This window comes from Aythya marila, assembly GCF_965140915.1.
Source record: "Aythya marila genome assembly, chromosome: 11".
Lineage (NCBI taxonomy): Eukaryota > Metazoa > Chordata > Aves > Anseriformes > Anatidae > Aythya > Aythya marila.
Window position 1 is genome coordinate 20,466,723 of NC_139052.1, and position 24,802 is coordinate 20,491,524.

The window sequence follows — 24,802 nt, forward strand, 5'->3', positions numbered from 1 at the left end:
GAGGGAAGGAGGTGATTCTCTTGCGTCCCAAAGTCCACGTCAGAGAGAGTAAATATTTCCTCTGGTGTGAAAAATATTTTTTTAACTGGTTGAAAGTGCAGGTAACAAGTTTATCAGGAAAGAGAGTAAGGAATACTAAAAATAGCAGATTGTTGTCTGAATTTTTAATGTCCAAAACTGCAGCTAGTTGCTTTGAGCATTGACAAGGGCCACCTTTTGCCTATGAAGTTGTCTCAAAATCTTGCATTACTTAAAAAAGAAAAAAAAAGAAAAAAAGAAAAAAAAAAAGAAAAAAAACTTTAATCCAAGTAGCATTAGGTATTGCTGTATGATCAGTTGTATGGTTATTTGAAAGGTTCACATGATTATGTGGCATCAAAATTGTTTTTAGTGTTTTTACAGCATCCCTCTGCCACTAAATAGTTGACTTGAATTTTGAAAACAAATGTTTGTGTTTATATGTATATGTGTGTGTATATATGTATTTATAGATCTGTGTGTGTGAGTTAAAAGTGAGTTAAATAGTTTTTCCCATGCATGTGTATTTCATACATATCTGGCTGATATATATATATATATTTCACCATACACCAGTTTTATAATTTATTAAATGTCAGTTAAAAAATAAATAAAAGGATAGAAAATGGGAAATACTTATTTTTTAAACTCAGTCTGATTTTGAAGTGATTAAACCTACATTAGGAATATGTCTCATACATTTTAGTCATGAATCCTAACCTGGTAACTTCAGAGCATATGCTTTGCTATGATACCTTTTGTAAATCTGGAGTAACTCCGGTCCTTCCCCACTGCCATCCGGGTAACTGGGAGCGTGCGTGTCCCCAGCTGCTGGAGCACCTAAGAGAAATTCTGGAGAGCTTTTGCTGATGATTGCACAACGTTTCCGTTGCCTGTATTGTTCAAGGTGAGCTGAAAAACAGCTTGCGTCAGTTTTGACGATGGTATTAAAATCCTGTTAATTCACGTATAAAATTAATCGTGGCAAGCGTATGGTAACACAGAACCTGGCACCTTTCTGCCTGTGTTAGTTTTTGGAAAGTGAGGTCAACTGATGATGTCTTCCACTTCCTCACAAGTTCCCCCGAAGGGAAGGAAGGCTGCTCAGTTCTCTGCGAACTCATTTTCTAACCTCATCGCTCTACAGAGAAGGGGGAGAAGTGTTCCCAAGTCCTCCTTTGTGGTATTAATCCCGTATGCTTTGTGAGTTTTCCTATTTCATGCTAAGGTGTTCTTTATAGTTGATAATTCTCTGTGCCTCTGACCACAGTTAACATTACTTGGTAGAAGTCTCAGTCTGAGTTCTCGAAGTTCCCTGCAAATGTATCTCCAGAGGTTAATCCCTGTTAGTTTGCAGTAACTGAAGATGCAGCGAGGTGACCCAGCACGTGCCTGGCTCGTGGTACTGCTGGCTTTGCTGTAGCTTTCAAAGCTCCTGTAATCCTTGGGCTGGTGGCTTCGTGTCCTCAAATTCTTCACTAGAAGGGTTTGGGGTGCGCACACGCATGCCTGATGTGTGTAGGTACATCCACACGTGGCATGGGGAAATGCTGCTGCTCCAAGAGCAGGGTGGAAGCAGCTCTCAATCACTCTCGTGGGCATTATTGGTGTGTCTTTGGGAAGAACAGAACACACTGAGCTATAACCTAGAGCGTGCATTGCAAACACCGTGGTACGTCCACAGTTAAAGGCGAGATAGCGATTTGGGCTTGCCCATCCCTCTCCACGGCAAGGATTCAGTAAGGCAAGGATTGAGTAAGCCTTCCAAGGACGGGCTGCATGATAGGTTTTCCTTGGACTGTCTTGGAGCTGCCTCCTAACGCAGAGCAAAGGACTGGGAGGAGAACAAGCTGGAAGTTAATTCTTTGCTGCAGTTCAACATTTCAGGGTTTTAAGCACACTTTAAATATTTTCAGAAAGGGTTTTGTTTCGTCAGTGTAACTGTTTTTCTTTTTTTTGTTTTTTTTTTTTTTTTCTTTTAACCAGAGCTTAGATTTCTAACAAGGGAAAATTGCTGGTGGTCCCCGAAAGTGCTGCTGTTAATTGTTTTAATTAACAAAGGGAAAAATGTATATAAGCAGAATATTAAAATTACCATTAATTCCATGAATTTAAATCTGTCATTCATTGCCTTAAAACTTTCTCTTAGTTTCCATACGGCATGCCAAACCAGTAAATGGCTTTTAAAAATGTATAGTAGACCAATGTCAGTTTGTATAAAAGTACCAAGTGAAAATATTTATTATATGCATTGGAAAAAATGGTTTACCTATTGAATGTTACCTGTTTATGTAGAAATCTTTAGATGTAATAAAAAGCATTCAGCTATGTTGTGTTCTCTAAAAAAAAAAAAAAGGGGGGGGGGGTTTGCAGGGTGCTTTCTGTGAGCTCAGAGTTGCAGAGGAGCCTCTTGAGCAGGAATGCTTTGCTTGGAGATGTTTTGTGGCATGGAGTGGTTCAGGCTTGGCTCTCCCAGCTCTGACAATGCTGCTTTGTTTTGTGAGTACACGTGAAGTGCCGTTCCCTTTTGCTAGCTTTTCTGCTTTTATTTGGGTAGTGTTTACCCAGCCTGAGAGGGCAGCACCAGCCTGCTGCCATACGGGTGTGTTCTGGGGTGATCCGAAGCGATTCTGAGCTGATCAATCCCCGGGACATCCGAGCTTTTATTTTGTCTGCAGATGAACAGATTTGTTAATCAGCTGTTCTGGTTAATAGAGAAGTATTAAGCACGGTGCTGGATCATTTCTAATTTAGCTCTTGATGCATATTGGAAACAAATCATCCTGAATGAACTCCTTGTTTCATAAGCTAATTGTATTCACTCAAAGCGAGCCAGGGTCTTGCTCCCTTGCCCTGCTATGAAGCACCAAAGCTCTGGAGCAGCTCCGGTGGGCAGGAGGCTGCAGCCTGCGGGCGGACTCGGGGTGCCCAGAGGCTCTGCACCAAGGTAGGTGAGGTTTTGGCCAAGTGTTGAGATGAACGGGGCATAGTGGGGACAGTTACAGGGAAACGGTGTCCCTGCTGTTAGCTGGAACCTGCTCCTGTTCTAGGGAATCCCAAGCTGTATGGCACACCATGGGCGTAAGTGCACTTGTTGAAGTAAGAGTTGTTTTTTTAAGCACGACACATTTGACACAAGGAAATGTTACATCCCGTTTATTTAAATATCAGCTCACACTTCGCAGCAGAGCTTCTCTGGAAATGGGGTGGGAACCTGTGTAAGTGCAGTCGCAAGGCAGAATGGGGATCCTTAAAGGCAAATGCTGATTCCCGAGTCCAAGCAGTAAGGAGGAAAAAATGAAAAAAGTTTCAGGTCCTGCCCTTATCAAATCTCCTGAATTTCAGTAGTCGACTGTAGGAATACAAATGGCGTGGGCAAATTCTTCATATCTTATTGTTCCATTTGGTCCAATCTTAGCCTCTTTTAGCAGGTCATCAACTGAAAGAAAGCACAAAAGAAAATACAAAGATCAGATTTGGTACATATAATGGATGTTTCAATATTCAAAATAAGAGGTTTTCAAAGTGAGTTTCCAGGATCACTCGCAGGTGCCAGCCAGTTTTAAGCTCAAATTGATTTTGATTTGATCTTGGTGTCAGTGTCTAACTTTTTAATAAAAATTTGGAGCAGACATTTTCATCTGAGTTCCTGTGAAGTGTGGTGCTGGTAATGAAGCTCTTGCTGGGTCACACCAGCTGAAGATCGGTTCCTGAGGCTTCCCCATGGAAAAGATCCACAGATTGAATCCAAATCAGCGTATAACCACTCTTGGTAGGTCGGGTTGTTGGGTTTGAGTAACAAAATTGTTCCTATTCAGTTTAGCTGAACTAAGTGCTCATGTAGATTACATGCCCGGCTTTAAGTAGATTTGTGTGCCACTTCTAATATCAGCTTTGTGTTTGAAAGCAAAGCATCCCCCTCTTGGCTGTGGCTCCAGCTGAAACCCATTCCTGGAGAAGCGGTAACTGCGGTCACCGCCTGGCAGCAGCGATGCTCCTCGGGCTGGCGTTGGGAATGCCTCGGGGGTGATGTCAGTTATTGGACTTAAAACGTTCCTTTCTGCAACAACTAAACCACTAAGAGGTATTTTCCCATAAAATAGTAAAACGTCAGTAAAATAAGAAGCACATGAGGAATTATGCATAGAAAATACTTGCAGGCAGGTATCGGTGTATGGATAAAGGGATATGGGACCAGCAAGGCGCTCCGGGGAGCTGCAGACACAGAAGGTAAGGAACGATCCCTTGCTTCCAGATCTAATCCTCTCAAAGAGAATATCCTGATGGAAATCGAATGCTTCTAACAGCATAAATTCGGAAATAATTATTCCCAGAACACTGAGAAATAACACAGAAGAAAAACGTGTCGGTTCTCATTTGGTACGAGTACATTAGAGGAAAACGAAGCGCGAGCTTTTCTGGAAGCCCTGTAAATGAAGGTATGTGCCAGTAGTTACTGAACAGCCGCAGATGCTAATGAAATTGAGTCTGCTCTGGCATCAAATATTTATGGCAGCTTAGCAAGCTGGAGTTCAGCGTGTCAAGCCAAAGGGGGAATTTCTTGTTGAGAAGAAGCATCGCTTGCTTCGTGGGATCTATGGTGCTGCGTTAGGAGCTGGCGGATGGGCTGCACATTTACTCCCAGAGTAATGGGAAATCCCCCCCGCGCCTCCCGAAGCTTCTCTGTGTAATAGTGGTTCTTGCTGGGATGCCTTTAATTAGGGTTAATGCCTCCGTGTCTTCACTGTTTGTTCAGCTCTCATAATAGCTCTGAAAGTGTTTTCAGATGTAAATAGCTGCATAAACTATTATTCCAGTTAAACAATTGAGGAAAACGCTCAACATTGTGCCTTGCTGGCACATCACCCGTAAGGCTGCCTCAGCTGATGAGTGCACCAGGATGGACAGACCTTGTCCTGATGAAATCCAAATCTCCCTTACCATGAGGAAGGCCCTCAAGGAGCTTGATGGGGGCTGCACAACCCCAGCACCTTGGTAAAACCGTGGTAAAACTCCCCCCTTGCCTGCCTCAAACCGCTAGTAGGGGTTTCTGGTGCCCCAATTTTGGCAGAGGGGAGCAGCTTTCAGACAGGCAGGACTCTTTTTCTCAGCTCAGGAGCACACACTACGTCTCTGCTACGTCTCTCTCTGGTGAAATACCTTCTTCCTCGGAGAGTTTTTCTCCCAAGTTTGTCAGCTTGGCCCTCAGCTCCGAGACAGTGATGACCCCTCTCTTCTGCCTGTCTATCATGGACAAGGCCGTGAGGATTTCCTTCTCGGGCTCCTCCTGCTTCGTTTGCCTGTACATTATGTTCAGGAAAGTGGAGAAATCCAGTTCAGCATTTCGCTCTGGGGAAAAAAAAAAAGAAAAGAAAAAAGAGCAGATTCTTTACGAGGGGCTCAGTGCTGCAGTCCCCACCCAGCCCTAACACCCTCCTCTGTCCTCCTCCCAAAAAAAACCAACCAACCAACCAAAAACCCCTGCCAGAACCAGATAGCTTAACTTCAATGTGCTCATCATTTTTTTTTTTTTCTGGCCATAGCCCAGCTCGGTTCCCTTGGCTGCCCTGCACTCACCGATTTTGTGCAGGTGAAGGTGCCTCTGCACCTCCCCTGGCGTGGGGCTGGCTCCCAGGCACCGCATCACGGCCATCAGGTCGCTGGCTTTGATCTTGCCTTTCTGTTTCTTGTCGTACAGGGAGAAGCATTCCTTGAACTCTAATTAAAAACCAAAACTCGCCGTTATGCCATGTAAGGTTACCTCGAGCTGCAGCCCTGCTCCTGCTGCCTGCGGGGCGGCGTTGGTCGGGTTCCAGCGGGGATATTGTGTCTGCCTCCGGTGTCTCCTTTCACAGAGATAGAGGATGGGAAGGTTGAAGGGAGGGGGGAAAGGACCCAGAATATACTGCCAAGGGTAATTAAAAGTCCAGGCTTACAACTAACTGAGCTGATTAGGGTCCTTCGATCTAATGAGGGAAGTCTGAAAGCGGAGGCTGGTCTGCAACCGAGTTCAGGACCATTAGGAAGCGTTTTTCTCCCCATTCCTGGGGGCTGGAGGGGAGCTGGAGGCAGGGATCGGTCCCTGCCGGTGCTGCCCTGCAGGTGGACAGCTGGACCTTCAAATGCCAGGTGAAGGAAGGGGTAATGCAAAGCACAGCGGGGTTTGCAGAGGAGCTGGGAGAACCCAAAACCCCAAAACCAGCCTCTTCCACACCCCCCCATCACCCCCATCCTCGGTGCCCGTGTGGGGGCCGGGTGCCCATGGGGGCTGTGGCCCCGGCTGCCCCCTCCCATGCTGCTGAGCCGCAGCTTAACAGCTTTGCAGTAATACTTGCAGTAATACTCTTACTCCAGCTCTCTTCCGTGTTTCTCGTAGCAAACCCTTCCTGCTCGAGGCAGGGGCCCGCTTCCCACAGCCAGCCCCCATTTCTTGCCCCGAGCCCCCGCTGCCCCGGGCTGGCAGCGAGGGTTTGTCCCCTCACCCCCCTTTGCTCTGATCGGAGGCGAAATGGTTGTAGGTGAAAAAAAAACAAAAAAGTACTTACCATTAATTTGATCCTGCGACAGAAATTTTGCCTGCAGCGAAAAAGGGGGGAAAAAAGGGAGAGAACAGCACCACAACTTTAAAATCTGGAAGGGGGGGCACAGGGGGGTGCGGTTTGTACCAGCCCAAACCCTCGCTCACCATTATTTTGGGTCTTTCCGTGTGTTTCAGGCTGTGGGGACGGGCGGCTGCTGCCTTCGGTGTCAGAAGGGCTAAAGTCCGCCAGCCCTGGGTGGCGAGGCAGGGCTGTAATAAATACCCCGCTGCCATGGCTACCGGGCCTGATCCCTGCCCGGCCGCATCCCGCAGGGCCCCGAGCTCTTACACGGGGCCGAGAGAGGAGGATTTGAGCCCAGATGCCGAAGCAGAGGGGGGTCTGCAGGAGGTGGTTGGGTTTAAAACCTTTTTTTTGGGGGGAGGCAGCAGCCTCCGGCTTGTGGGGCCTGGCTCGGGTAGCTGCGCTGTGTCTTATGGCCCCTTGTGGTGCCAGGCTTCTGGCACTCGGTTGACATGCAGGGTATTAAAAAGCAAGGATTATGTATAAAAATGCTGAGCAGAACTCACTGTCTTGTCCCAAAATAATAAAAACTGAGCCAGCAGCTCAGCTGGGTGCTGCTGTGCCCTGCTGGATCCACCGGCAGCCCCTAAATAACGCCTTCAATGAGCGCTGCAGCACGGCCGCATCCTTCCCAGCCTGCTACACCCCGAGGCACCGGGTCCTTGAGTCCTTGGGATGAAGATTCTCCCCTCAGGGAACAACTGCTTCAAGTACGGCAAGTCACTCGGCTTTTATCAAACGTTTTTATTCAGTCTGTTTTGCTATTAACTTTATTTTTTAACCACGTGGGTTCTGTCACACCGGGGTTTGATACAGACTTTGTGGACATAAACCATGACAGGGATTCAGCCGGGGTTGGAGGAGCTCAGCTCCATCACCTGAGTAGTGAGCGGGTACAGAAAATAATGCTACCAGGGGGGCGTAGGGGACCTGCAGGATCAGCCCTTTGTGCTTGGGGGCTCGTACGAAACCTCCCCTCCTTAGCTGGGTCTGGGTAACACAGGACATGCCTTGCGCCTACGTCAGTCAAGGAATTTATTTGAAATGCCTCTACATTAGAAAAACTATTTTTTTTTCCTTTGAATCACTCAGAAATATCAAAACTTAGAAACTTTCCTTTCCTGCGTGGAGGTTGTTCATGTGCAGGGTGTAAAAAGCCCATGGCTCGGGGATATAGATCACGCCAGGGTACTTCTTCCTGAGGATTTTGTCGTTCCACAGCCAAATCACCCAGACAGCAATGAGGACCAGCGTTATGATGAACGAGTAGAAGAGGAAAAGCCCATTGCTGTCCAGGACGAGTCCTTTGCGTTTCTGGTGCATCACCAAAGCCATCATGGCAAAGAAAGTGAAGATGTAGAGGATGAAGATCTGCCCCTCTGTCACGAGATACCTGCAAAGCAAAAGGAGCCGTCAGTGCTCTTTGTGGGGAGCTGAGCTCTGCAGCCAGGTGGGCCGAGCTGTGCTGCTGCCTTGGGCAGCCCTAAAATTCACATTTTCCACGAGTAGTTGTCCAGGCTGTTTGTAGTTGACAGTAAGAGCTCCTAGCAGTAAGTATCCTACATATTTTTCCTTTATTAAAGCAGGAACTGGGGGAGAGGCAGCAAACTCATCGGGAGTGGAATAAACCAGATGTTTGGGATGACAGCTCCTGGGAGAGCCCACGTGGGTGGAGGGGCAGGTGGGGTTAGCAAACGGGTGCCTCCTTGCAGAGACCTTGCTGAAGAGCTGCTGGGCTGCCAGGAGGAAGGAGAGGAACTGCACTCAATGCGTCTTAAATCACCAGCACACAAATTGCAGAGACTCACGCTGATGTATTTAAAGGAAGTGCAGTGGGGTAACTGGGAACTGACCAAATCATCCTGATGATTTTGACTATCAAAAATTAATTTACTGTATAAGAACAGGCTCAGCAGGGGGGGCAAAGCCACAAGCAAGAGAGAGCATCATCTCTGAAGATGAATGGGAAGTTGTTTGGCTGCCATCAGGGAAACAGTTTGGGAAGATGAGGCTACTGAAAATGAGAAATAAATAAGACCTCTCTCAAAAGGCTATTTGGACCCGCAGGGCAAGCCAAGGAGGCAGCGTAACAGCATCAGGCAGGCAGCCTGGGCTCTACATAAAGTCTCTGTACCACTGGTGAGAGCATCCCCGTTACCACAAATGGCCTGAGACCAGGTGGATGTGCTGTGGGCACCAGGAGATCACCCCAAAATCTGTGCTGAAGCTCTCCCAGCTGGTAAAGGCTACACAGGCTGCCCATTGAAATGAGATTTGATTTTTCCAGGCTTGCATAGGAGGAGCTACAGCAACTTCTGCTCTGGGAGAGCTCCTGCAGCACCCTGCAGAGCCTCCTGTGCTGCTCCCTTCATCCCGCACCTCTCCGAGACGACAGAAGCCACTTACCAGTAATAAAGGCTGCTCGGCCCCATCAGCAGCAAGGCAGCCACCGGCATCCTGCTCTCATCTTCAACAGGAGTGAAGCAGCCGGTGAAATATATGAACAGGATCAGAAAGAAAGGGATGTACCTGTGAGCAGAGACAGAGCTCCCGTGGGTGGTGTGACCCCACAAAGCGGCACCGCGGTGCGCCGAGCCCTGGTTTACCTCCCCTCCTGTGCCATGGTGGCTGCAAAGCTGCAACCAGCGTCACAGCTGCTGAAAACAGCCTGGTGTGGGGCTGCTGAAGGTAACAAGACTTGTGGGACCCTCATGGGAAAGGCCAGAATTTGCTGTTTAGCTCAAGTGCTGGGCTCAAGTGCTCAGCCCAACACTTGTGGTTGTTGCCCTCGTGGGCTCAGAAGGTTGCGTGAGGGCAGTGGGGTGAGCTGTGATGTGCCAAAAGCTGAACGGCAGGCAAGCAGGATGCAGACCAGGATCTGAACAAGCTAGAAGTTTTGTTTTTAATTTTGGGATTTGCTTGGTGCTGCCTGAGGAACAGCAAAGCAACCTGAAAAGGGGAGAGATCTCCCTGTCCCCTGCCTGGGATGTGTAAGGATAACCAGCAGCGGATAAAGGGCAGAGCTCTGGGGCTGCAGAGGCTTGAGCACGGGGTGTGCTTGCACTGGGGGTGAGGCAGCACGCAGTCACACAGAACCAGGCACACGGTGCTTGTAGGACCAGCCTGGGGCAGCACTGCTGCTGTGGTGGTGAAATCTGTCCCTGAATTACCACGGGAGCAGCGTGGCCAAGCAGCCTCTGCCACTGCAGACACAAGGGCGCCTGCCCTCTGGCCGCAGGGTCACCAAATGGCTGCGTGGTGGAGGAGGAGAACAAGCACAGGGCCAGTGAGACCGGGCAAAATCAGGCTGTTTCAGCTGTTCTCCAGCAGAGCAAAACCCTCAACAAGTCTTCAGCGGCCTCAGCCTGGCACTGTAGCTGGCCTGGGAAAGGTGGCTGAGGGAAGAGAAGAGCAGAGCTGCTCCTGCTGCTCCCCACAGCTGTCAAACAAGCTGCACATCCTCGAAATATCAGTGAGAATGACAGGGGCAGAAAAAAAAAACCCTAGCAGGAATGGGCAATTTTCCAAGGGAGAGAGCCACTGTAATTACACTAGCTGTGAGAATATTATCCCTAGCCGGCTCTCATCAGCTGTGCTTTATTTTTTACGTATTAACCTACAAAGAGCCCTGGCCTGCCTTTCCTTGCATTGTGCTGGGGCTACCAGATAGGCTGGAAATTGCTTACCACATCGAGTGACCTAAATATTCATCATAGTAGTACAGCAGCTCAAAGGAATCAATCTGCAATGCAACGAAACAGATTTAAAAGGGCAAAAAGGGAACAGAGCACCGCGAAACGAGAACAAGCAATTAATACTTGTTTTAAGTGCTTGTCTAAAACGCCCTCTTTACCAGTGTCTCCGGCTTCAGGTTCTTGATGATGGGGTTCTCCCTTACAGACAGATGGTGCTGGTAGCCGCTGAAAATCAGGCGATGGTTTACGGAGTCCCCAACCAGGTGGATGCTCGCGCCCATGACGAACATGATGATGCTGACGTACACCATGGAGCGTGGCAAGGTCTTAGGGGAGCGCTCGATGAGCTGAAAGCGCAGAGATGGTGAACAGTCAGGAGGCACGAGCAGAGAGGGGCGAGGCCGTGACGAACTCAGCCCTCTCCCACTTTTACAAGGGCTTGGAAACGTCACCTTGAGACCTGCAGAGATGTTTCGCTGCCATAGCAGAGGTGAGCTGCTGCCCACAGCTGCCAGCACCCTGCCTGGATGTGTCCACCCCAGGCAGATCAGTGTGACCGACCCCAAGGGAATGCGCTTCCCTGACCACAGCTGCTTTCCCTACAAACATCTCAGACATGTTTCTACCAGCCTGGGTGGTTTTCAGTTTCCAGTACACACTCCTCTTCCTTTTTGCAACAAACCAACCACATTTTTGGCCTTGCTGAAGCTTTCTGCAAAGCAGCACCCTCACCTGAGCCAAGGCTTCGGCTGCAGCACTGTCCCGGCACTTCTACTGCAGCACTCAAAGCAGCTCAGCCACCAGATGTGATCAAACCATGATTAATAAGAAACAAAAAGGCAGCTGCTTTCTAGAGCTCCTTGCCTCTTTGGAAGCCTCCCTGTGCCCTCCAGTGGCGAGCAGAACCTCCAGCAGCACTCCCACGGCGCTCGGCACAGACACTTGTTCCTTTGTACCTCTGCTGGATCGCTTTCAGAGGCCTCTTGGTGAATTGGTGGTGTTGTTTTTTTTTTTTATTTTCTTCCTAATGGAATTGGACTCAACCCTCCCCGTGTGTTTGGCTCTAAAGAAGAGGCTTCAACCAATCTGCTACGTAAGAAAACTCTGCCTGCTGACACACCGGGGCTGTGGGTGAGGCAGCCCTGGGAATACCAGCGGCGGATTTAATGACGAGCTCTCCCTGTCCCATCTTGTGGTCTGCCCGGGTCTGGGTGGAGGCAGGCACGTGAGGCTGACGTGGAGCCCGGGGAGCCTGCGGCGAGATCTTGCAAGCCCGGTTGGGGAAGAGAAACAAGGGTGGCTTAACCCGCATGGAGCTCCCTGCTCAGCTTGCAGAGCGGGGAAGGTCTCCAAATACATCGCTAAGGTGCTTCAGCCTGTGGGACCCAGCCCCTCTCCGAGCATCTGCTGGAGCATCCTCTGCCTCCCCGTGCTGCCAAAGCAGCTTTGCAGCCCTTTGTCTGCATAAACAGGGAAAAGCTCCTTATTTGTAATTAATTTTGAGGCTTAGCTTTCCCTTTCTCTGTAACTGCTGCGTGAACGTCAGAGGATTCAGGGAGAGGGGAGGAGAACAAAAGGCTCGGGGAAGCTCTGCTCTGATGGAGAGAGAAGGCTGGAGGTGTCCTTCGGGGGGACAGCAGGTAACAGAAATGCACCAAAGGCAGCAGGTTTTAACCTGACAGAGTACTGAGCCTGCAGAAATCAGCTGTGTCAGGCTCGGACAGGTCTGACCAAGTTTCATAGCGTTAGGTTCCCCCAGAGGACCAGGTACTGAGTATTTCTTTCCGGCCACAGTGGTGTTTAAAACCTCCCAGGCAGACTCAGGAGAGAGAGAGAGAAGCATTTACATCTTGGGACATAATTTACTTTCCAGCTAATGAAGGTTAAAATACATTTATAATTGCTTTCTCCTATCTTCTGGCTGCTAAGTATTTAATATGAAAAGATTTCTAATGATACTGGAGTCTAACCTCATAAGCGGTCTGCACGATCCGGTGGCTGGCAGATGAAGCTAGATAAAGTCAAGCTAAAGATATGATTCTGATGTCAAAGAGCAAGTGTAATTAAGCACTGAGCAATTTAGAAAATCTACTACAGCTCCAGCTGTCTGGGAAGGTTTTTAAGTTGTGGGCACACGTCATCACAGACACACGTTAGGTCAGCCAAGGTGAAGGGCTCTGAATTCTCCTGAATCTGGAGTTTCCGAGCCACGTGCCTTGCTTTGTATATTCAGGGAGCAGGAGTAATGAGCAAAAGGCTTTCTGCTGGGCTTGAATTTCTACAGCCTTCTCCTCGAATCTGTGCTGCTGTCAAAGGCAGGAGGCTGAGCTGCCAGGGGAACGTGCAGAACCCAGTCTGAGCAGGTTTGTTCCAGCCCATAAAACACAGGCAGAGCAGCCAGCCTGGTCTCCTACTGCTTCATCGCCAACAAACTGCACAAAAGTAAGAGACTGCGTGATTTGTCTCACCTATTGCCTATGGCTGGCTACTGGACAATTGTTAAAAATGTTTTTTCTAGCATGCAGAGAGGTGGGGAGATGGTCTGTGAGCTGTATGAAGGTGGGCACTGCTTCAGTCCTTAACTGGCATCATAAATTCTTGCTGGAGTAGAAAACCTCGAGTATACAGTAGGACCAATCACTAGCAGGAGTGTGTGAGTAACTTCTCCTTTGTTCAGTAAGTTCCTAAGAAATTCTTAGCCTTTACAAAGCAGTGGTACTTGCCCTGCTTTTACAACTAGTGATATTTTAAAGTTACCACCAAAGCCTTGAGGTTTACCTTTAGCAGAAGAAAGGGTGTGATAACGTTGTAAGCCATGTGAAAATAATCTCCAGCACTCGGTTTGTTTAGAGGAAACCACTCCAAAGGCAGGATTATCTGAGGAGAGGGGAAAAAGGCACATCAGGACATCCCCGTGACCCAGCTCCCAGTTACCGTGCTTGGTTTTCGAAGCACCTGGAGCCCCGTAACCAGCTCCAGGACAGGGAAGGAGAAGACCTTTGCTCTGGACTTAAACCCCTTGCTCCTGCAGCGCTGCCAAAAGCCGAGGCGGTGACGTTGTGTGGCCCAGGGAGTGAGAAAGCAGCGGGGAATCCGACAGCAGCGGATCTCTGCTAAGGTGCTGTCATGTTCAGGTATCAGCAGGAAAAAACAACCTCACGTTTCTGAGGGCAGAGACCACTTTTGTCCTGCCATGCACCAGTTGGACAGCAGCAGCCCCAGGCTCAGGATGTCCAGGTACAGGGAAGAGCAGCAGAAACCTCTCCAGGTAATATTTATGTCATGAAAATGTGAATTTGTGGGACAGGCGCTGCAGAACTGCGTTATCCAGATACCTTCCCTGTGCCTGGAACCCCCCACCAACACCTCGTGGTGGTCCTCGTTTCAAGGACAGCTCCTCCAGGGTGTCCCCTGGGTGCAGAAATCAGCTCACCCCTCTGCAGGGGAAGTTCTGGGCCACCCCAAATGAGTGTGAGGCCAGCAAAGCAGCGAGCCTGCTGTGCTCACCATAGCAATGGGACGGCCGAAGTCCAGCACCCAGTTCTGCAGCGTGAAGTAGAACCAGAGATCGAGGTGAAACTGGGAGGTCTTGAAGTTGTCCTCATTCTTGCCAGCTCCATGCCTGGAGGGGGACAAAAGTCACAGTGTCAGCCCAGCAGCGCCGCTTTCTGGATGGGGATCGCTCCGGTTTTGCACCACTAAGATTATTTCTCCCTCTCCTCAAGATTTTTGTCAAGAGTGAGTGTTTTGGGTGAGCTGTTTGGGTGTATCAGAGCCCTGCTGGCTCTGTGCAGCAGCACTGCCGCTGCCTGCTGCGGACGTGCGGCAGATAAGGGATGGGGAAACAGCCCAAATACCTGGGGTCATGCAACAGGTCCCTGAGGAGGCAGGGAGCAGGCTCCAGGTCTGCGTCCCCACCCAAAACCTGCGCTGTCCTGGCAGATGGTCGGAGATCTGTGGCACATTTACGAAGCTGAGGCTCCAAAGAGAGGAGGAGACAAAGCAGCACGAGTAAAAGCTGGCGCATCCCAGTAAGAAGGCTCTCCCCAGCTGAGAAGGGAGCATAAAGGCAGGATGAGAAGCTTAAGTGCTGAATTAAGTGCACCTATTTTTAACTTTTGCATGACAAAGCAAAATTAAACTCCCGGGGCACTTCTGCCAAACGCTTAAAAAAGTATCCGTGCCCACTGGTGCTGGGGCCCGGGGATGCTCAGGATGCGCTGTCACCTTCATCCTCCTCTCTGGAGATCCTTCTGTCCTCTACCTCTGCAGAGCAGGGGCTGCTCCAAGCCCAAGGAAGTTTTTCCATCGAGCAGCCCTCCAGCTCCCTCGGCTCTTCCCTGGTGCTGAGAGCGGAGGGGGAGCAGGCAGCCAGGAGCTGTGCTATGAGAGCATGGGGTCTGCAGCGAGGGGTGGGCAGGGTGGTGGCGTCCCGTAAAATTTGGGATGTCCTGGGTGAGCCAGGACGGCCCCAGGGAGCTGGGGAGAAGCTGTCAAAGCCTTGAGAAGTTGGGGTTCCCTCTGCAAGCCGTGGCTGAGCCTGCACGAGGCTGGAGACCCCATTGATGTGGGACACCCTGGGGCACCGCAGCATCTTGGGGAAGGCGGTGGGACCCGGGACAAGGTGGGGGGACCCAGGACAACGTGGGGGGACCCAGGATAAGGTGGGGGGACCCAGGATAAGGTGGCAGGACCCTGGATAAGAGCCCAGGTAGCCCAGGATGAGCTGGGATGGGGGTGCTGGATGGGGCTGGGGTATCGGAGGGGAGCCCATAATGATCCCAGAGGGGTGCAGGGGGGAGATGGGGTCCCCTAACCCGGCTTGGGGTGCAAGGGGGAGATGCATGAAGCTGGGGGGACCCCAACCCGGGTGTGGGGTCAGGATAACACTGGGGTGTCCTGGGGGAGCTTGGGGGGGGGGGTTCAGGATCCCCCAGAGGCTGCTGGATGGGGTTGGGGCACGCTGCGGGGGGATGCTGCTGGGGTGCGGGGCTGCGGCGTCCCTAAAACAGCCCCGGTCCCATCCCCGCCTCTATCCCCGTCCCCCCCCCGGTCCCCGCCGCTCACCTGCCGGGGTAGAGCGGCCCGGGGGGCTGCGGGGAGCCCGGGGCAGCCGCCGGGAACGGCCTCCGCCTCGCCGAGCCCTGCATGAGCCCGGGGAGCCCGGCCCGGCCCGGCCCGGCCCGGCTCGGCTCGGAGCGGCTCCGCCCGGGCCCCGCCTCGGCGCCGGGGGCGGGCGGCGGCTGCGCGGCCTTGGGAGGTGGGGGGGGGGGGACACAAAAGGGGGGCCTTTAGGGGCTTCGTTACCGCTCCTGGAAACGATTTGGAGGGTCGAAATTTTATTTTTCACTATTTTATTTTAATTTCTTTTTTTTTTTTTTTCATTATTTGTGTTTTTATTCTCTTTAGTCCTCTTCTCGTCGTTTTATTATTTTTGGTGCCATTCCTTTATTTATTTATTTATTTATTTATTTATTTATTTATTTATTTATTTATTTATTTATTTATTTATTATTCCATTCCTGTATTTTTATCGTTTTTATTAACACTATTACTGTAAGCACCAAGCACACACACACTGACACTTGTCCTGCGTTTGCACGCAGCGCTGCCCCAAAAGGATCAGCGCCGGGGCTGAAATCCCCACGGTTTAGCCCCAAAACGGGGAGCAGCCCGGCTGCGCATCACCGTGTGGGCCCAGTGCCGCCCTGCTGCCTCTTCCTCCTTGGCAGCCTCGTGCTGGGGCTGGGCGGTGTGGAGGAAAAGCCCCGAGTACTGTTATTTCCTGGATCTGAGCACAATAATTCACAACGCTCCCACGGTGTTTGCTCCAGCTTTCACCCACACCCTGCAGACCACAGGGACCCACGACACCCAGGGCTGGGTGGGCGCAGAAAGGAGCTGCCGTGGTGTTGGAGAGGAGCCGTGAGCCCAGCTTTTCGGAGGGGCAGTGCTCAGGGAATCGGCCAGGCCCACGGCCTTCCCTTTGGCGGTCTGTCCCTCTGTTCCACAGGGAAAAGCCGGGCAGTTTACTCGCTTTCCCGTCCAAAGCACACTCAGATAATCTTTGCTATTTTTAAAGTAGAGGAAGGGGAGAAGCACAATGTTTAACTCTTTCAGGGCTCCTCAGATAAAGAAACAAAAACTACTGGCCCTGAAGTACCTCCGTGTGCTCACAGAGTACCTCCATAGACTCACACACCCTCAGGATCAGCCCCTTGCTGGCTGCACTGCAGTAATTCCACTGAAACACTCATATTTTTATTTCTTTGTTGGTGTAAATCTGCGTAGATGAGAGGGTAATTGCAGAATAATAACTTCAGATGGTGCCACGCTGACAAACTGTGGTCCTGACTGCAACCAGCTTGGAGCGAGGGGATTCCTGCTGAAGGCGATGAGGCTGCAGGACACGAGGGATGGTGGCAGTGCTCCATCACAGGCACCTTCTTGTACACTTGGGCAGCCGTGGCTTTGGTTGGTTAAAAAAAAAAAAGCCTTCAAAGTGGAGGAGATCATTGATGTAATGGAGACAGGCTCCGCTGACACTGAGCGTGAACCCTGCTTGTCGGGCTGCAGCTCGGGGGCGCGTGTGCCTGTCAGGAGCTGATCCCCGTTGACTGAACACCGCGGCGCTGACCGCCTCCAGCCCGGCATCGCCCCCAATCTCCTCATCACTCGTTTTGGCGATGTGCGGCCTGGCCAGCGCTGCCATGCATAATGCAGGGGGCCCAGCTGCCTCGCGACTTTCCACCGGGCTCTGGTTGCACGGCGTTAAATTAACTATTCATACGGCCGACACCGTATCCCCTTCAGCACAATGGCTCGTGGCAGGTGGCAGCGCAGGCTGGGGGTTGCCTATCGCTTTACTCAACGTGCCCTCGGCAGCACCTTGGGGTGCTGTTGGTGGTGGGGACTGCTAGGGGGTCCCAGTAGTGGTGGAGAGCCCTGTTTTGGTGGTTGGGGCTGCCTTGGGGTTACCTATAGCTTTACTTGACGTGCCCTCAGCAGCACCTTGGGGTGTGGTGGGTGGTGGGGACTGCTAGGGGGTCCCAGTACAGTGGTGGAGAGCCCCAGTTTGGTGGTGGGGGCTGCCAGGAGGTCCTGGTTTGGTGGTGGGGGCTGCCAGGGGGTCCCAGTACAGTGGTGGGGAGCCCCAATTTGGTGGTGGAGGCTGCCTGGGGGTCCCAGTTTGGTGGTGGGGGCTGCCTGAGGGTCTTGATTTTGTGGTGGCGGCTGCTTGGGGGGTCTTGACTTGGTGGCCACGATGTGCTGAGGGGAATGGCGGGGGCACACCACTGATGGGCTGCACAGCAAGGACTTGGATCTGGGGAGGAGGCTCTGAGGCCGGGCACAGGCAGCCCACAGGCGGGTGGGTAAAAACTGCTGCTTTGTTCTGTAAAAATAAACACACACACACAAAAAATAATAATAAAAAAATAAATTCAGCCTGAACCCAACTGCAAACAAATCCAACCCAAACCCAATCCCAGGCCTGAGGAGGGCAGGAGGAGCCCCGCAGAGGCTGGGCATGGACCCGGGGGGGGGGAGGCACAACCCCAAACCCCCCCCTAGGCCCTTGCAGCCCCCGGAACTCCCGTTCGCTGCCTCCCGTTGCCGGGAGGGACCGCGGAACACCCGTGCCCGCCGCGGCCCTTCCGCTTTCCCCCTTCCGGAGTCGGCGGCGGGGGCGGAGCGGCCGCGGACGCCCGGTGCCCGCCGCGCTCCCGGCGCTGCCCCCCGGTGCCCCCCCCCACCCCCTTCCCATATCCCGGGGGTCGCGGGTTCGAATCCCCCCGGGGGCGGCAGCAGCAGCAGCAGCAGAGGCAGAGGCGGAGGCGGGGGCCGCGGGTTCGAATCCCGGCGGGGACATCGGCCCACGGGGATGGGCCTGGGGTGAGGCGGCGGGCGGCGGGTGCGGGCCCCGCCGGGCTCCCGGCCCTCAGCGTGGGGCTGGCCGGGCCGCATGTGCCCCGAGGCGGCACGGAGCCGCAGCCCGAGCCGGGAGCCGGGGTGGTGGCGGCTGAGGAGGCGAAGAAGGAGAAGGAGGAGGAGGAGGAGAAGGAGGCGGCGATGGAGGGGCTGGCAGGCTACGTCTACAAGGCAGCGAGCGAGGGCAGGGTGCTGACCTTGGCCGCCCTGCTGCTGAACCGCTCCGAGAGCGACATCAAGTACCTGCTGGGCTACGTCAGCCAGCACGGCGGGCAGCGCTCCACGCCGCTCATCATCGCCGCCCGCAACGGCCACGCCAAGGTGGTGAGGCTGCTCCTCGAGCACTACCGCGTGCAGACCCAGCAGACGGGCACGGTGCGCTTCGACGGGTAGGTGGAGGGGTTTTGGGGGGCGTCACGCCTCGCCCGGCCTCGTCCCTGAGCGTCGCATATGTAGGGGATGAGGCTGGGTGAGGAGGTGTGGGGGCCGCGGGGGTGAGGCTGGTGGCCAAAAGGGTTTTTCTGTGACATCACGCGGTGTGGTGTGGTGTGGTGCGCCTCTGGAGGCACTAAGTGAGGGTCAGGGAAGGGCACGAGGTGAGGGGAGGCAATTCTTCATCGCCACCCGTCACTGTGGGGATAGGCAGGAGGGGAAGGTGGCAGCCAGGAGGGAAAAGTGGTGACCAGGAGGAAAAAGTGGCATCCAAGAGGGAAAAGTGGTGACCAGGAGGGAAAGGTGGTGACCAGAAGGGAAAGGTGGTGACCAGGAGGCACACATGGCATTTTAGGGCAGGAGCTATGCAGGGAGCTGGGTACACTGGTACAAACCCCAAGCCCAGCTCTGGTGAACAGCGGTGGTGAAAGGCAAGAGAAACGAGCACTGCTCTGCCACAGACACTGCTGCCGAGCCCTCTGAATGGGTTGGTTTGGGGAGATGCAGCCAGGTCGTTGCATAAAGCCTGGTTGTAAACACTTCTGGGTCTCCTCACAGCGCCAGTGTGAACTTTTTGGCACATCACTAAGCGAGCATGGTCACTGTTCTGTCACATTTTTGGAGTAATGCTGCTCATCCTCCCATTAAATCTGCACGGAGTCATGCTCACACCTCCCTGAGCTGTGCTGCCATGACCTTCCTTACCTCTCCTGTTTATAAAATCTCCCACAACGCTCACCAAGTAGTCGTCCCTACGTCATGCTTAAAAATACGGCTGACTAAGCCCGCAGGTACGTTGTTGGCCCTCTGAACAGCGTCAGGTTTTGCAGGTAGCTGACTGCGTGCAGCTCCCATCAGATACGGGGCGGGATCACACTGCCCCCCCTCCTGATATCTTTCATCTGGCTCCAGCTTTACGGGCTGTAGCTGTGTCTGCACAGCTCCGCCCAACGCAGGGAGAGACCGATTTGGTTCTTGCTTGCTGAATGAGGGGCAGGAACTGGCTTCCCTCTGGCTTTCTGTTCCCTCTTCCAGCCCTCTTTTCACAAGTGGCTGAGACTCCCTAGGGTTGTGCCTGCCCTGATGTCAGATAAGGGAAGTTCTTCTCTTTGCAGAGCAGGCAGGGAGAGCTGTTTCCCCCTCTGCTGCTGAATTTTCTTGCCTGCTGAGCATCGATGGGGTGGCGATCCGCTTGCCGGAGCCTCTGCCTGACAGAGACACAGCTTAAAGGAGGTGTTGTTTGGGATACAATGGGCGCAGTGTGCCGTTACCTCTTCCCTGGCCTCAGTAGGAGTCACAGCCTGCTGAGAAGAAAGGCAGCACATGATCCCAGCTCATGCTTGGCATGATTTTCATTTTTGTGATAAGGTGGCACAGAAACCCCACTGGGTTGGGCTCCGGGCTTTCGACTTGTAACCGGACCTGCAGCACACCGATAAATTACCCTCTGTTCGCTAGCGAGCCTTAGATCCTGCCTTACTGCTTCAGCACAAAAGTACTTTAATGTGGTTATATTGGTGCAAAATAAGGCACTTCTTGCTGTGAACAAAGGTAGCCACGTTGGTTACGCAGACATCTCTGCCTGCCAGAGCTCTTAAACGGCCTCTCAAGTGTTGTCTGGAGGTGCTGGGCTTCCAGACGGCCAGGCAGCTGCTCCTGTGCAGCCACGCGAGGGCTTTGGAAAATGATAAAAATTGCAGCCCAGCTTCACGTTGAGTCGGTGTTCCCGTGATATTTTAATTTTGGAAAATGTGACTCTCTGGACATCAGGAAATCGGATATTTGTCCCTCCTCTGCGCCTTGGGATGTGCCTTGAATGTATATTAGCTGCACCGCCTGCTTCTGCGTTTAAGGGCTACTTCAAAGGGCTGGGGGGAATGGAAAGGCCATCAGCCTTATCTGTGTAGGTAACAGCGCTGCGATTGGGAATGAGACCAGCTCAGGAAGCCGTGAGGTTTCGCTGAAGTTAGCTGTCCCCACGTTCACCAGTGCCAGCGAGCTGTCTGCAAGGCCGTAATGTAAAACAGATCTGCGAGGCCGTCCAGCTTCGCATAGCTTCTGCTTTTGTGAATTTTACTTTATTCCTCGAGTTCTGCTTTTTTAACCCGCTCACCGGCCTGTTTGCAGCGTGCTCCCTCACACCAAAAAGTGTCGGCACAGCGGAAGGGGTGGCAATTGCAGAGACCCAGAGAAGTGATTTGAAATCCCCAGGGCCAGGCTTGCTGCCACAGCCGGCGTATTGCCCAGCTGTGCTGTTACCCGTGCCCGAGTTCGGAGTCTCTTTGTCAATAGCTGAATTTAAGCTTTATCCGTTCCTCGAACGTGCCAGCTTCTGGCACAGGGGATCAAAGGCGTGGTAATTTGCTGTAGGCTGGGGGCTGGAGCTCGCAGGTAGGATCTTCAAAGCAGCCCTGGAAGTACTAGTGCAAGCTGTGGCTAAATCCCTGGGCTGCTTTGAAGTTCAGCTCCCATCTCTCCTTCCTTGAGGAGGTCCCTGTGCTGGGTAAGGCTCCTGTTGGCTAATCCACCATGTCCCCTCGCTTTTAGATTCAGGGTAGCTGTAAAATACCTCCTGGTGGCTGGGTGCCTGCCTGCAGCACGGCGCTCGGCCCTTTTTTAGAGATCCCTCGCTCTTCTCAAAGCGCAGCCCTCTGACGGCTTCTCTCTGCCCTTCCCTTCTCAGCTTTGTCATCGATGGAGCGACAGCTCTGTGGTGCGCAGCGGGGGCCGGGCACTTCGAGGTGGTCAAGCTGCTGGTGAGCCACGGCGCCAACGTCAACCACACCACGGTGACCAACTCCACTCCCCTGAGGGCCGCGTGTTTCGACGGCAGGCTGGACATCGTCAAGTACCTGGTGGAGAACAACGCCAACATCAGCATCGCCAACAAGTACGACAACACCTGCCTCATGATCGCGGCCTACAAAGGCCACACGGACGTGGTGAGGTACCTGCTGGAGCAGCACGCGGACCCCAACGCCAAGGCCCACTGCGGCGCCACGGCCTTGCACTTCGCGGCCGAGGCCGGCCACCTGGAGATCGTCAGGGAGCTGGTCAAGTGGAAGGCGGCGATGATGGTCAACGGGCACGGCATGACCCCGCTGAAGGTGGCCGCCGAGAGCTGCAAGGCCGACGTGGTGGAGCTGCTGCTGGCTCACGCCGACTGCGACCGGAGGAGCCGGATCGAGGCGCTGGAGCTGCTGGGCGCCTCGTTTGCGAACGACAGGGAAAACTACGACATCATGAAGACCTACCACTACCTGTACCTGGCCATGCTGGAGAGGTACAGAGACAGCGAGAACATCATCGAGAAGGAGGTTCTTCCGCAAATCGAGGCCTACGGAAACAGGACTGAATGCAGAACTCCTCAGGAATTAGAGTTGATAAGGCAGGACAGAGATGCCCTTCACATGGAAGGCCTCATTGTGCGGGAGAGAATCCTGGGCTCGGACAATATCGATGTGTCTCACCCCATTATTTACCGGGGGGCTGTGTACGCAGACAACATGGAGTTTGAGCAGTGTATCAAGCTGTGGCTCCATGCCTTGCATCTGAGGCAAAAAGGCAACAGGAACACGCATAAGGACCTCCTGAGGTTTGCCCAAGTCTTTTCTCAGATGATTCACTTAAACGAGCCCGTTAAAGCCAAGGACATCGAGAGTGTCCTGAGGTGCAGCGTCTTGGAAATAGAGCAGGGCATGTCCCGGATCAAAACCACCCAGGACGCCGACATCCACACAGCCATGGACAACTACGAATGCAACATTTTTACCTTCCTCTACTTGGTCTGCATCTCCACCAAGACCCAGTGCAGCGAGGAGGATCAGTCGCGGATCAACAAGCAGATTTACAACCTGATTCATCTCGATCCCAGGACGCGGGACGGCTCCAGCTTGCTGCATCACGCCGTCAATTCCAGCACGCCCGTGGACGACTTCCACACGAATGATGTCTGCAGCTTTCCGAACGCGCTCGTCACAAAGCTCTTGCTGGATTGTGGTGCCGACGTGAACGCTGTGGACAACGAAGGAAACAGCCCGCTCCACATCATCGTCCAGTACCACCGGCCCATCAGCGACTTCTTGACGTTGCATTCCATCATCATTAGCCTGGTGGAGGCTGGTGCTCACACAGACATGACGAATAAGCAGAAGAAAACCCCCCTGGATAAAAGTACAACGGGGGTGTCTGAAATACTCCTTAAAACTCAAATGAAGCTGAGTCTCAAGTGCCTGGCTGCCCGAGCAGTACGGATCTATAACATCAGCTACCAAAACCAGATCCCCAGAACTCTGGAAGAATTTGTCAAGTTTCACTAGGCCACATAAGATCTTTCATGGTGGTGCTATCCCATCACGACATCCGTTGCAGACCACAGAATATATGTGTGTACATGGAGTTGTGTTTCTCTCTTCTGTCACTTTGGTTCCTTTGGATTCAGTCTGCAGCCTCAGTTCTCATGCAGATCTCGGGGGGGGGAAAAAAAAAAAGCCACAAAATTTTCCTGTAGTCAAATCTGGTGTTGGAGGTTTTGGTCATTTCTTTTAATTAAAAAAAGTAATAACTGTTTTGTTATCTCTTGTTTTTATAAACAAAAGGAAAAGATTCCCGATATAACTGGTGCAGAATGTTTTGTTTCAAACACACGTCTCTGCTGAAGATTGCTTTAAGTAGTTATACACAAAGGCACTTCTGAAAGCCCTTGTCATGCTGCTGCTGAGGCAGTGGCTTTACAAATTTTAAAACTTCCTGAAGTGAGGTAGGATTAAAAAAAAAAATATGGAAATTACGTGGTAGTTAAAAATGAAGTCTCAACATACAGAGCAGTCCGCTGCTCTCATACCTCACCGTCTTTTTATGCCTTTCAGTTAATGCTGAAGATGTTGGTAACATCTGAGTTTTATTTTATTTTTTAAATTAAATTTTGAACAGCAGTTATCAACAGCTACAGAAGTAAGGAATGCTCTGTTAGGAAATACAGGTTTAAATTCAGCTGTGGTGTATTCATCTAATAAAAGTTGAAACATCAAGCTCTCCGCTTCCAATGCTACAGTAAATACGGAATAACTTTGGAAAAATGAACTTGCACATTGATCTAAACGAACCAGAACCATGGTTTCTTTTTACGTAGCTAAGTTGCTCATATATAAAGAACATGCATGGATACCTAGAAATTTTATAGGGTATTTGTGTTTGTGTGTGTCCCAACATTTCAAAACGCTTTTAACTTGTTTTTGTTGTTCCAATGATCAACACGCACCTTTTTTTTGACTCAAAGTATGTAAAAGTGCACTCTGGATTCCAAATGCTGTATCTTCCTAATGGAGTAGTCTGTCGCCAAAGAGAGTCTTCCTTTGGAGCGTGATACTGCTTGAAGCTGGTTTTTCCAACAAGCGTGGAGTCTGTGCCTCCCCGAATTGGACTGGAGAATTTTTCATGATTTTTACTCCTTTCATTATGAAAATCTCTATTAAAACTGATTTTTAAAAAATTGTCCTATCATAAGATCTTTTATGATAAGCAACTGATTGTATATTAAAACCGTTGCTTGAGAAAGTACTTCTCCTTGGTAGAAGTTGCAGATGCTCCAACAGTAAAATGTCACTTGTTTTGACAGGCTACTGAGAACTCTGTTTATTTTAAACGCAGCTTTTTAACTGTCAGAAGATGAAAGAATGTTCTGTAGGTTTTTTTTAAACTATCCGGGTAGAACTTTAAGGCAGGATTTGGGCACACGTTTCTATTTGTATTACAAATAAATAAACATTGAATGTGGAATTAGTCTGTAGCTCTAATTTTTGCCTGGTGCCAAGAATAGTGTCGCGTAGACTGTGCGATGCTGTCAGCCTTGGCTGTTGTGTCTCCTGAATGGGAAGTGCTTAAAAAACACGCCGGCTTCCAAGCTGCAAACTTTATTCTGCTGGAAGCTGCCTCCTAAAGCGAAAATGTGGCTGTCACTTACATCTCAGGTAGGTTGGAAGTTTAAAAGACACGACTTGCAGCTGAAGGTCAGGCAAAATGGCAAAGCCACGCTCAGCCACCTGGGGCCTTACAGCATAAGCAGGTGTTCCCAAATAGTTAGGAAGGGGTTCGTGTTCCTGCAGGGGGCTGCCCCAAATGTCCTCC

The 24,802-nt window shown here is 51.6% G+C and overlaps 3 protein-coding genes across 3 annotated transcripts; 1 reads left to right on the forward strand and 2 right to left on the reverse strand.

The window, feature by feature from the left end:
- Positions 1–3,165: 3,165 nt before the first annotated feature.
- On the reverse strand, positions 3,166–6,926 carry CALML4 (calmodulin like 4). Its single transcript, XM_082769565.1, has 5 exons — positions 6,704–6,926; positions 6,564–6,594; positions 5,596–5,736; positions 5,179–5,367; positions 3,166–3,457 (listed from the first exon to the last, which is right to left on the reverse strand). Exons 1-5 carry the CDS (start codon positions 6,830–6,832, stop codon positions 3,360–3,362), a joined length of 588 nt encoding a protein of 195 aa, XP_082625691.1. The 5' UTR covers positions 6,833–6,926; the 3' UTR covers positions 3,166–3,359.
- A 418-nt stretch (positions 6,927–7,344) lies between these two features.
- CLN6 (CLN6 transmembrane ER protein) lies at positions 7,345–15,520 on the reverse strand. The gene is made up of 7 exons (XM_082768660.1): positions 15,383–15,520; positions 13,823–13,937; positions 13,094–13,192; positions 10,474–10,662; positions 10,307–10,362; positions 9,027–9,149; positions 7,345–8,013 (listed from the first exon to the last, which is right to left on the reverse strand). The coding sequence occupies exons 1-7, from the start codon at positions 15,463–15,465 to the stop codon at positions 7,725–7,727; spliced, it is 954 nt and encodes a 317-aa protein (XP_082624786.1). The 5' UTR covers positions 15,466–15,520; the 3' UTR covers positions 7,345–7,724.
- Positions 15,521–17,988: 2,468 nt separating this feature from the next.
- On the forward strand, positions 17,989–24,470 carry FEM1B (fem-1 homolog B). The gene is made up of 2 exons (XM_082769464.1): positions 17,989–18,633; positions 21,360–24,470. The coding sequence occupies exons 1-2, from the start codon at positions 18,386–18,388 to the stop codon at positions 22,993–22,995; spliced, it is 1,884 nt and encodes a 627-aa protein (XP_082625590.1). The 5' UTR covers positions 17,989–18,385; the 3' UTR covers positions 22,996–24,470.
- Positions 24,471–24,802: the final 332 nt, after the last annotated feature.